The following is a 13,128-nucleotide window of genomic DNA, read 5'->3' on the forward strand; positions in this document are numbered from 1 at the left end:
ATGTAGAATTCTGCAGTCAATTTAGATCTGAGTCACTTGCCCTGCCTTGGAGCTGGGATTAGCATCAACCCCATGGAATTACTTCACCAGAGGGGTTTCAGATTACCTTTCATAGAAAATGGGTAAATGTTGGCTGTGGCAGAAATGATAATGCCCAGAGTCATTGTGCCACAGTGACTGTGCATTTAGACTGGTTTATCTTTTTTCAGAAACAAAAACAATAATTTCTATCAGAATAGAATGTCTAGTAGAAGGCATATTTAACTGCTGATGACAGAAACTTAAAATAGCAGTGACTTAACAAGATAGAGGTTTTTTTTTTTTTTTCTCCCCCTAGAGGCAGGCAGTTCAAGACAAAACCAGTGTCACTTTGGATTGCTGCAACTCCTGCAACCACATTTGCATTCCAGGATGGAAGGAAGAAAGCAAATAAATGAGTGTCCACCAATTGTCTACCTTCCTTTTACTGGAAAGTCCTGCTCAACTACTTCCACTTATACCTCACTGGCCAGAACTTGGTCTCATGGCCATATACATCAGTAAGAAGGCCTGGAAAAGGTAGCTATTTAGATAGGAACAATGCCACCTTTAATAATAACTCAATAGGTGTTTCGTTAGCAAGGAAGAACTAGTGAATGGCTATTAAGTGGGTAGCTAGTAGTCTTTCTCCATGTGTTAACTTGTTAACTGATATGGATGACATTGGAGGCTTAACAACCCAATGAATGTTTTACATTTAAGACTGAAAACTCGTTTTGGAGGTGGATGGTAAGATGAATAATACAAGCAATTTGTACTCTAAAATTGGTAAGAGGGTGTGTGCTGAATGAGTGTCGAACAAGGACATCAAAGAAAGAGTTAATCTGTTTGCCTTTTGGATGCTGGCTCTAGTGATGCCTCTACTGAGGACAAGGAACATTAGAGGAATGCCAGGTTTTTTAGCGGAAGTTAAAATGTTAAGTTTTGGACATTGAGAACTATAAATGCTGGCATCAGATGACATTTGGGTGATGTCATTTGTTCACCAGCTGCACATTTTGATATCTATTGTGCATTTTCTGCATTTCCTGGCACAGAACAGGGAACTGGATATTTGAGTAATTCTCCACTTCCCTCAGTACCTCTCTTTCCCCTTGTGATCTAGGTTATGGAAAGTTGTGCAAAGTCAGGCCCAAAGAACTTTCAATTCCAATTCTGTAGCTTAGAACAAGGAAGAGCTCTTTTTGTGGTCAAGCATGGGTTGACTGTTTTGCAGATATGAGGTTCCACTGTCTTAGATTTGGTACAGTTCTGTGCAGGTATGGGAATGAGAGGAGGCAAATGGATTTACAAAAGTGAGTGATATATACACAAGTTAATTGATAACAAAACATGTTATTCCAAGGAGCAAGTAAGACTTTCTTTTAGGCTACTGGAGAATTCTATAGAACTGTGACAGTGTACTCTAGGAGGAATGTACCCAAAGAAGCTTTTAACTGTATTTAAGCATTTGATGGCATCCTTATGAAATTTGTCTTCTGTCACTTTAACAACCGACTTATATAGCTCTTACTTACTTTGAACTTTATTTAGTTCAACATTTATTGAGTGATCTCTTTGCCTTTTTCATTATCCTAAGTAGTGGGAATCTAGCCATTAATAAGGAAAAATGCCTTCAAGTTATGCTGTATTATCATTACCTATTTATCAATCCCTACTTTTTTGTGTTATACTAGGCTAAATTCCAAAGACACGAGATTCTGCAGAGCTTAGTGGAATTTTGTATGGGTGCTAGTAATTGTAATTTAATCATAAACATTGAACAAATACTGAGCAGGCTAAGATAATTTGAAATATAAATAAGCAGTATATTTGTGGAAACTACCATTGCTCAAGGTCAATATTAATTGTTGCTAGAATGAAAAAATAGTTCTATTTATTCTTATATCATACTTGGCTCCCTATTGGGCTTTTAGAAGTGGTTGAACAAATTTTTTTTTTTTTAACATCTAGAGCACACTATAGATCTAGCTTTTGAGAATATACCCAGTCTGAGAAAGGGAGACAAAAGTTTCTATGTTCAGGGAATAAGTAGCTTCTCTAAAAAACCCTTTAATCTGTACACACAATGAGTGGTGCCAATGCATTATTGTTTTGATAGTTGTTTGTGTGATGTCATTTGTTCACCAGTCAGGCAGCTGGACATTTTGAAAATCTATTGTCATTTCTTGGCAGAGAGCACAGAAATAGAAGCAGTTATGCTTTGGAAAGGACCTTTCTGTGTTTAACTAAAAGCATTTGATTTATAAAAGTAGGGGAATTTCTTATCTTCAGCCATCACTAATTCTACTGTCTTATTTTCTACTTTTTCCATCCTATCCTTTTTTGCAAATATAAGATTGAAATCACCTTATCCCCCAAAGTGGCTCTTCTTTCTGCCTTCTCTTGATGAATGGCACCATCTTCTACCCAGTTTTCCTAAGCCAGGAATCTGTAAGTCATCTGAGTTTACTTTTCCCTTCTTGATGACCAAGTTCTGCTGTTCTTCCATAGCAACAATATTCTTTCCCCTTGTATCCGTTGCTTCTATCCATCATCAAACTCTTAATCATCTCTCTCCTGGACTTTTGCAACTCTTGAGACTCCCTATCTACTCCTGCCCGTCTTCCATCCAGCTCCCACAATAACTGCTGATGTAGTCTATCAAAAAAAAAATTTGGATTATGTTGCTCCTCTTTAAATCCATTGCTCACGAGTCAGAATTGGACCTACATTTCCAACAGTGTGAATCAGAACAAAATACTTCCAAGGAGACATACAATGGTTCAAACAAAAGTATTTGGGTATTTTCATTTCTGCCTATTATTTCAAAGGGTTAAAATGACAAAGGTATAGTCATTCTTTATAGCAACAGTTACCTCTTTGGAAGTTCCTGTTGTGGCGCAGTGGTTAACGAGTCTGACTAGGAACCATGAGGTTGCAGGTTTGATCCCTGGCCTTGCTCAGTGGGTTAAGGATTCGGCGTTGCTGTGAGCTGTGGTGCAGGTCGCAGACGAGGCTCAGATCCCGTGTTGCTGTGGCTCTGGCGTAGGCCGGTGGCTACAACTCCGATTCAACCCCTAGCCTGAGAACCTCCCTATGCCGAGGGAGCAGCCCTAGAAAAGGCAAAGAGACAAAAACAAACAAACAAACAAACAAACAAACAAAAAAGCAGTTACCTCTTTGGCCATACAGGAGCATAGATGCTCACTTTGCGTAAAACAGGACTGGCTATTAGAAGCTCTTCTTTTCTCTCAAGAGGTATCGGACATGTTTATCACTCCCACGTAGTTCTTTATACTTTTATTTTATATGCATTAATTCCTAAGAGATCTATATCTATATCTCAATGTGTATCATATATTATTGTTTTAAAATTTTAAACTTAGACTCTCATACTAAGTGAGATGAGAAAGACAAATACCATATGATATCACTTACATCTGGAATCTAATATACGGCACAAATGAACCTATCTGCAGAAAAGAAACAAACTCATGGACATGGAGAACAGACTTGTGGTTGCCGGGGGAGGCAGGGGAGGAGGGACAAGTAGTTTGGGGTTAGTAAATGCAAACTATTATATTTGGAATGGATAAGCAATGAGATTATGCTATATAGCCCAGGAAACTATATCTGATCACTTGTGATGGAACATGATGGAAGATAATGTGAAAAAAGAATGTATATATACATTTTATATATATATATATATATATATATATATATATATCTGCGTCACTTTGCTGTACAGCGGAATTGACAGATCATTGTAAATCGACTAGAATAAAAATTTCAAAAATAAAGGGGGTTAAAATTGTGCAGGTAAAAATAAAATTTTAAACCATATAAATGTCGTAGTATTATACATCACCTTTTTTGATACGCATTGTTTGTGAGATTCATCATATAGTTCTAACTCCTTTTTTCACTTTGTGTATAGTACTTTGTATGAGCTTACCACAGTGGATGCACTCTCTTGCTGATGTTCATTTCACCCCCTCCCCCACCATTTTTCTGACTTTTCAGATCAAGCTCTCAGGCTCCCAGCCCAGTACTTGGGAGTAGAGGGCATATAATTGGTCTTTGTGGTTGCTGTTAATCCTCAAGTTTTTAAATCATTTTTGGTAGGTCACGTCTCTTGAAAATGAATGTCTTTGTTAGTCAGCATTGGTAGCTGGTTTGGGCTCAAGCAAGAGTGTCACCTGTCTTTCTAAATTAGCAAAACCTCATCTCACTTAGCAGGGCTGTCTGCAATAGCAAATGAGATCCTTTGTAGCGAAGTCTTTCTTCCTGCTGCTCAGAGCCCTGGGTGGCAAGTGCTTTCTCCTTTTCCTGCTGCTTGGCCAGGTGATTCCACATCATCCACATGGCTTTACTTCAAAAGACTAGTGGGGAGGGAATAGGCTCCAGCACTGATGTAATGTCCCTTACTTTCTGGAGTTTGCTCATGCCACTGGCCCTTGGGCTTTAGTGCTGTGGTTCTCAAACTTTAGCCTGCATCGGAATTACCTGAAGGGCTTGCCAGTGGGCCTCACCCTGAGATATCTTATTCGGTAGAGCTCTGGTTGGGTCTGAGAATATGCATTTCTGGTAAGTTTGCAGGTGATGCAGATGCTGCTGTACCATACTTTGAGAATCACTGCTTTGTGTATACCTTTTCCAACCTTTCAAATTTTATTTGAATTTTTTGACTCATAGACCCCTTGAACATTAATACATAATTTCACTTCACTGCATGAATGAATCATTTTATTTTCTTAATTTTTACATGCTATAAAAAAAGGCTTTAAGTTAAAAAATTTTTATTAGCATGGTATTAAGCCTTGCTACCCAAAGTGTGGCCTGTGGACCAACACACCTGGAAACTTGTTAGAAATGCAACCTCTCAGGTCTTATCCTAGACCTAATTAATGAATCAGAATCTGAGCTTGAAGAGTATACCTGGGTGATTAGTATGTGCACATTAGTATTGAAGTTAGTGGTCTAGGGCTTGCTTCCATTAAATATAATCCTAATACTCTTTAAAACAAATAAAGGTTCAAATTTTAATGTTTAAAAGTGGCACAGTGGAATTCCTTGATGGTACAGTTGGTTAAGTATCTGGCCTTGTCACTGTTGTGGCTCTGCTTGCTATTGTGGTACAGGTTCGCTCCCTGCCCAGGAACTTGCACGTGATGTGAGTGCAGCCAAAAAAAAAGTGGCACGTGTTTCATTTACTTTCATTTCTTATTTTCATGTAAGAAGAAAGTATCATTTCTTTGAAAAGAAAAATAATATATCAAATTTAGTTTGGAGACCAAGTGCTAAAATTTAATGTTTTAAATCACAAAAATTGACAAAATTGTATTTGTGACCTGATGTTTGGAAATATTACTTTTTGAACCTAAAAAAGAGCTGCCTTATTTTGATGATTTTGATGAAATAATAGATTTCTGACTGCTACTTGCAGTAACCTCTCTGCACATAATACACTGTGTATATGGTGAGTGTTTTCCCCACAAAGTAAGAGCTTAATTGGATATAATATTCGCTATATTTATTACTTTTTATTTTTCTTAAAGTAGCGGCTGAAATATCTTTCATCAGATAATAACAGTTTAGGATTCCAGAGAGAATTATCTTGAGGCAAATTTACAGAATTGTTATCATTTGTGTTTCATATGTTCTTATTTGTGTTTCATTATCACAGTTCATTATACTTCTTTTCCTTAAACAACTGTCTGTGAGGATAATAATAACAGGGCATTGTTAAGCATTGGGAAGACCAGAATTTTATATGTAGAAACCTAGGAGAGTGCCTGGCACATCGTATGTTTCACGTAAGTGACTGTGTCAACCGCATCCTCCTCTTCTCCCCGTTCTTCAACATCGTGTGTTTAATTCTATAGCAGCTCAGCTCAAGATAGGATGTTTAATGGTCCACTCTTTAAAGCTGAGGAGTAGACTGGACCCAATACAGAATCTCAGACGTTTTATTTTATTTTCTGTTTTGAGGCAGGGGAAAATATTATAAAGTGGAGATATAGAGAACTAGAAAATAATGCCAGGTTCAAATAAGAAGTAATCAAGGTCTGAGTGTGTGATGGTTCTTTTTTTTTTTTTTTTTTACTTTTAAGTGCTGTGCCTGCAGCATGTGGAAATTCCCAGGCTAGGGGTCAAATCAGAGCTGCAGGTATCAGCCTATGCAGCAGCCACAGCAAGGCAGAATCTGGGCGTGTCAGCGACCTACACCACAGCTCACAGCATCGCCAGATCCGTAACCCACTGAGCGAGGCCAGAGATCAAAACCACCTCCTCATGGATACCAGTCGGGTTCCTTACCTCTGAGCCACAATGGGGACTCCCTGTGTGATGGTTCTTAATGTTATTTACTGCTTTTTTGATATTATTACACTTCCTAACTCTTGTTGGCTAGAGTCATGTGACTGCTTCAGGCCATTGAATTGTGAGTAGAACTTAGGTGTATTCTTAGCTGCCTGGGTAAGATCCTCCAACACTCTCTTTCCCTCTGACACAGTGATTGGTTACTGTTAGAATGGCTGCTCTGACAGCTTGGTGTCTCTGTGACTATGATATGTGGAGTGCCCCAACCAGTCTTTGGTTCATATGTAGCAGATCAAGAAACAGACTATTTGTTTTAAGCTCCTGAGATTTGAGATGCATTATTGAAGCATTATAAAGTCTGTATTGACTAATACAGACTTTTTCATGGATTTTGAGAACTGAAAGTATGGAAGTGGGGTAAGAGTGAGCTAGATGCCAAAAACTGTGGTGCTAGGAGCCAAGAACCAAAAAGAGTCCTCAGGAGTGTGTCCCAATCTAATGTCAGTACTAGGGCCACAGAGAGAGGGAGTGGATGGGATCTTTCTGGCCCTTCTCCTCTTCAGAAAAGTGATACACTATCAAAAGTATATAAAACCAGTAACATGCATTATGACACATGTTTGCTTTACTTCCTGTCACTATGAAAACATATATGTATAAAAATTAAAGTAGGGGAATTCCCTGGTGGCTCAGCAGGTTAAGGATCCTGCATTGTCACTGCTCTGGCTCTAAATATAATAACAGACAAAGGAAGAAATACAGCTAGCCAATACAATGAAAACTAAAATGAAAAACACATAGACTCTCAGATCAAAGAACTACAATTAAAACTATAAGGAGAATTGCTTTTTCTCTTCCAGTTGACAACAATTTAATAAATTTAATTCAATGCTGAAAAAATATGAAATTAATATGTTATAAATGATATGTATTTGCTTTTCAGAGCTCCATAACCGCCTCTTCTTACTCCCAGGTGTCATTAATTAATGAATTGATTTTTAAAATTTATGACCCAGTCCTTTTTGAGCACTGTATTAGGCCTATTCGAGGCTCTAGGAGTACAGGAATGAACACGACAGAAGAAAACCACTGTTTTCACAGAGTTTAGCTTCCTGTCTTGTGATCGGTGATATGGGTACAAATAATAGTCTCTCAGACCAGAAGAGGGAGAAATTAATTTCTTCAGACATGATCAGAGGAAGCTTCAAGGAAAAAGTAGAAATTGTTCTGGATTTTAAGAGATGGGTAGAAATTCAAGGGGAAGAACTGGGAAGAAAGGGTAGGTACTCCATCCCAAATGGATTGGAATTATTTTTTTGTTGTTTTGGTATTGTGTAGCTGTTGCTTCACATGGTAGCACTTGAAGTCCATTTAAGGTTACCATTTGCTTGAAATTTTGTTAAATTGACTCCTTTTGGAAATGGTTTCTTTATTGGCAATGTAAAATTGTTTGTCTCAGAAGTCAATTTCTCCTAATCTCCTAATTCTTTTTTCAGTCACTCATTTTGTTTAGTTGAACTATACATGAAGATTTTTATAAATGACTTTTACCTAGTTGACCTTTTTTTATGCAGTTATAACAGTTTTCACCTTTGTTTTACTTTTTTCTTGTACTTTTATATGTGTATGTTATAATTATTATTTGCTTTAGTGCAACTATATGCTTAGAGAAGTTGTCAACCTTGGTTGCACACAAAAATCATCTGGAGAGCTTTAAAAATGCTTGAGCTCCACTAGGTCTGGGTGTGGCTTGGACATCAGGAGTTCCAAAAGCTCTCAGGTGGTTCTACTTTGCAGCCAAACTTAAGAAATCAAGGGCTTAAAGTATTTTGGAGGTAACTGAAATACATTTCTCTCTGTGGAAAGTAGGTAACCATGGCTCATCTGAGAGGTGTGATCCGTCTTGTCATCTCAAATCTCTTGCTTAGCATCATGTGAGATGTTAGAATTGGGATGCAGAATGAAGTCCTTGAGTTTGTTACAGCACTTTGTTAATCATCAAACCATAAATGCAATTAAGTAGAGCATAACGATGGATAGAGTAATTTTAAGGCCTTTAAATGCCCGTGTGGTTGAGGGAAGGGATAACAGTTCTTGTTTTGAGCTCTATTCAAATCAAAGTTCTTAGCCTCATTATTTAAGTCCGAAATTAATAAACCTGTTTTTGCAGCCTGTAGCAATTATTTATTTATTGTTAGTATGGTTAGGCAAACATTGTTCTCAAACCCTTGTTGACTTTGTCACCTACTTTCAATGTAATAAGTACTCTGTTACCATAAGAGGATCTTTGTTTACTCAAATAACAAGGTGTTGGACAAGGGCTTGTAAACTCAAGTAGTTACCTCCCTGAGGTATCAGAGGACTTGCAGAAAGAAAGCAAACTGAACTTTAGACTACTCCTTTCTTTTATTCTGAAAGATGATCGAGTCTATTTCCAGGTTAGGGATGTTTCCTGGGATTTCATTGTTTGGTTTGAGGTATTATGTGTTCACAGAATACACTCATATCTTGCAGTATGCCTGCAAAAAGGCTGCAAACTTCTCACCTATCTATCGATCTATCTAGCATATTAGCACACTGTCTGAAAATAGGCTCGGTGAATAGATAGATGATCAAACAGAACTGGACTCAAAGCCTAGGTTTTCTATTTGTAGGCTGTGTTACCTTGATTTAGTTAACTTATTTAGCCTTAGTTTCCACATCTAGAGAAATGGGGGAAATGATACCTGAATTCCCACTTTGTTGATGAGGTAAAATATGTTAGATTCTTAACATAATGCCCGCCCACATTGGTCTGTAATAAATAATGGTTCCCTAGTTTTGATACTGAGTTATTCTAGTAAAAATAATACCCAAGAACAAATTAAGTTCTAAGTTTTCATTAATAATGAATTTTATTATTAACGATGACTGTAGGAGTGACATATAAGAGTCAGATTTTAGGTAGCTGAATTTCGAAATTTCTGATAAGCCTGATTATCTCCTCCTGATACAGGTGTTTGTATCAGACCTTTGTTTATTGTGATAGATTTTATGATTTTTCATTATATTTAGAGACATTTTACAAGAACTCAAAGATTCTTAAAATGTGAAGGGTGAAGTTTAGAAAATTGACAGTTCAGACTAGGTATTATCGTATACAGGGCACAAATACCTAGGTTCATACATGCACAATGAAATTATAAATGAAGTATAATATAGGCCATGTTGAGGCATAGCCAAATCTGATTAGTTCTTCATTACACAACGTTTATTGTGCTCCTCTATGTGCCCAAATAAGATCATTTTGGCCATGACTCCTCCCATTTTATGCCTTTCAAAATTGTTCTCATTTTTTTTAGTATAATTTAAATGTGGTTTATTTTATGAAGTCACCTCCCCTGCATGCCCCCTGCCCCACACACCTCAAAAGGGAATTACTTTTTTCTCCCTTCTGTCAGCATGTGACCTCTGCACTGGCACTTGTTTCACTGTTTCATATTAAAAGTGGGGCTGCAGCTAAGTTTTAGGCATTGGGTTGAAGGTTATATGGGGTCTTGGTTAAGGGGCACTGGTTCTGACATCAGAGAGATGGTATTTTAATCTCCACTTTGTCGCTTATTTTTTTGTAAAGATTTGTCCTTTCGGGGCTCACTTATCTATTAGATAGGGATAAAAGCTTCTGCTTTACAGTTTTATTGAAAGATTAAGTGGTATAAGTGACCTAAGATAGTAAGTGTTCAGTAAGTGGTAGTGAATATTGTTATTGTTTGTGCAAGGCATATTCTTTTTTGTATGTAATATGATACATGACTTAAATAAACCTCCTCCTCCTTTTTATTTTTATTTACTAATTTGTCTTTTTAAGGCCACATCCACAGCTTATGGAAGTTCCCAGGCTAGGGATGAAATTGGAGCTGTAGCCACTGGCCTACACCACAGCTCATAGCAACACCAGATCCTTAACCCACTGAGCCAGGCCAGGGATCAAACCCACGTCCTCATGGATCCTAGTCAGGTTCATTACCACTGAGCCAAATGGGAACTCTCATCATTCTCCTTTTTAAAACAGGGAACTATTGCTTGGCATTTTACATACGGTTTAATAAATTAACAAGTATTTGTTGATTGACTACATTAACTTTCACCTTTACTTGGCTTTTAAAAAGAAGAGTATTGGCATACATCAGATATTGTCATAAAATTTGTTTTCTTAATGTCTTTGTTTTAAAATACCTGCAGGTATCTTCCTATCTCATAATTTCAGTGTCCTGCAATCTGAAGATTCCACCAAGATAATATGATAGGAACTTTGAGTGAATTGAAGCCATATCCTACTTAGACTAATGTGAGCCTCCCAGATTTCCTATGACTGCTTGTTAACTGGCACAGGCAATAATGCCATCTCTGCCTCAAGAAAGAGGTAAGCAGATTGATTTAATCATGCTCATCATGGCTCCTTTTTTTAAAAATTAAAAAGTAATTGGGGATTCTTAAAGAATCGAAATTTATCATTTTACCTTTGGGGGCATTTATGTTCTCTGGTATGGAATTGTTGTTATTTCAGTGCTATTTGGTTGGTTTACATTTCTTTTAAAGTTATTCAGGGACCCTCTCCCCTGGATCTGAATACAGAATTGCCGTATCAAAACACAATGAAAAGGAAAGTTAGAAAGAAGAAAAAGAAGGGAACCATTACAGCAAATGTTGCCGGGACAAAGTTTGAAATTGGTAGGTCTCCTCAGAATCATGAGATTTTCATAATTGCTGAAAAACTAGTTTGATGTTGAAAACAATGTGGAAATTCAGAGATAATTATTTTTTCGTGTAGTGAATTTTTAAATTTCATGTAATAAAATTTTCTTTTGAGATATTAAACATGTCAATAATGAAATAGAACATCATTATAAACTAAAAAGCTTTAGTTATTGATGAGATTGGATTAAATAGATGTGATTTTGTTTAATATTTACTTTTAAAATCAAGTATAAGATAATATGAACAGTAAAACCCAATGGTTCTAGCTGTAATCTTTAAATATAAAAGTGCTTGGGAAAATTGTATTATTCTCATGCATTTTTCACTTGGGGCTAAACTTATGTTTAATTTAAAACAGTCTAAAATACTTAATGTAAAATGAAAAGTGTAGAATTTTAGATTCATTTTAAATAGTGAGAAACTGTCTTAAAGAATAGAGAAGGAGTTCCTGTTGTGGCTCAGTGGTTAACAAACCCCACTAGCATCCATGAGGATGCGGGGTTCGATCCCTGGCCTTGCTCAGTGGGTTAAGGATCTGGCATTGCCGAGAGCTATGGTGTAGGTCGCAGACAAGGCTCAGATCCCGCATTGCTGTGGCTGTGGTTTAGGCTGGTGGCTACAGCTCCAATTTGACCCCTTGCCTGGGAACCTCCATATGCCGCTGGTGCGGCCCAAAAAGACAAAAAAAAAAAAGAATAGAGTGAAAAATTTCTCTCTATGCTTTAAAAATTATTTTGATGATACTGTTGCTTTTCATTAATAGAATTTTAGCTTTTATGTGTAAGTGGTATTTGGAGTGGAGAGAATAGATAAGAATTAATTGCTTTAAATTAAGATTCTTTTGCCCTGCATTGCAAAACTGGTAAATCACTGTAAGTGCTAAAATAATCTTCCTCTTTTTAAAAAATTGTCTTGCATTAAAAGAGTTGAGGGAAAATCATTTGAATTTCAACGACATTAATTACTCTTCCCATTATTAATCTTTGAGAGCCACATTTCCATTTATAGTAATTCACCAAAGTTCATCAGCAATCGGTGGGATATTTGGTTGGAATTCAGGTTCCCTAATACTATATTCCAACAAGTGTTCCTCAGGGGAAAAGCTTTAAGTAAGCAAAGGTGAGATGTGTATTACTTGCATATTTCTAGAATGCAAAGGCAAGAGTAATGGTTGTCAAAGTGATTGATGGGTAGTGTTAACCTATCTCCTTGTTTGCTTTGATGGTACTGGTGGTGGGGTTTGTAAGGAACCTTGGTCCCTCTCACTTTCCAAGGGCTTAAGTTGCATTCACATTCTGCATATTGATTCCAGACCGCTTTGCTGAGCCTGCTCGGTAATGTTTGGCTGGGTCAAGACTGGAGACTTGGACCATGGACTGCTGGGAGAATACAGAGCTAAACAGGGGAGGGAAGGAAAGACTCGGCCCTGTGTCCAGGAGAAAGTGCTCCCGTACTTTTCCCTAATTTAACCTAGTGACATGCAACAGATCACTTGTAATTTAATTACTGCTCCTTTGACAGGTTGAATTACATAATAGAATGATAATGAAGCCATAGTCAGGATGCTTGTGTTTTCCTCCCTGGCATTACCTATTTCCTTTTGTACAATGCTTTGACCACTACTAATTTTTAAGATTAATCATTTTATAACCCTTGGCCAAATATTTTTGCATGAATTAACTCGTTTAATCTTCCAAATAACCCAGTAAATAGGCTGCATTACTCCCTTTGCTCCCCTTTTCTCTGCTTTTCCTCATGCTAGTAGTGAACTGGAAGTGGCCAACAGCCATAAGAAAATAAATGAGGAAAAATAAAAACAGTAAAATAAGATGAATCTTGTGGCTGATCAGAATACAAACTGCATTCCATGAAATCCTCTGTAGTTAGAGATGTGCATGGATTTGACTCTGAGCTTCCTAGCAAGCAAAGCAAATAATTGAAACAATCAGCTATAGCAGCATAGTGCCCAGAAGATAAAACTGTAAGGGTTATTCAAAGGAAATACAATTTTTTTTTCTATTCCTGAGTCTTGAGAGACATTTCTCT

The 13,128-nt window shown here is 37.1% G+C and overlaps 1 protein-coding gene across 5 annotated transcripts in view; it reads left to right on the forward strand.

Annotated features, from left to right (window-relative positions):
* Positions 1–13,128, forward strand: part of TTLL7 (tubulin tyrosine ligase like 7) — a 156,144-nt gene that overhangs the window by 38,358 nt on the left and 104,658 nt on the right. For 4 of the 5 annotated variants that reach the window (XM_047794247.1, XM_047794249.1, XM_047794246.1 and 1 more), the window contains exons 2-3: positions 10,567–10,747; positions 10,924–11,055. In XM_047794247.1, the coding sequence (XP_047650203.1) occupies positions 10,723–10,747; positions 10,924–11,055 (157 nt within the window). In that variant the 5' untranslated portion in view covers positions 10,567–10,722. Of the gene's footprint in view, positions 1–10,566; positions 10,748–10,923; positions 11,056–13,128 lie in introns of those variants that run through there. The other variant, XM_047794248.1, reaches the window with a different exon arrangement.

Source organism: Phacochoerus africanus, chromosome 8 (assembly GCF_016906955.1).
Source record: "Phacochoerus africanus isolate WHEZ1 chromosome 8, ROS_Pafr_v1, whole genome shotgun sequence".
NCBI classification, from domain to species: domain Eukaryota; kingdom Metazoa; phylum Chordata; class Mammalia; order Artiodactyla; family Suidae; genus Phacochoerus; species Phacochoerus africanus.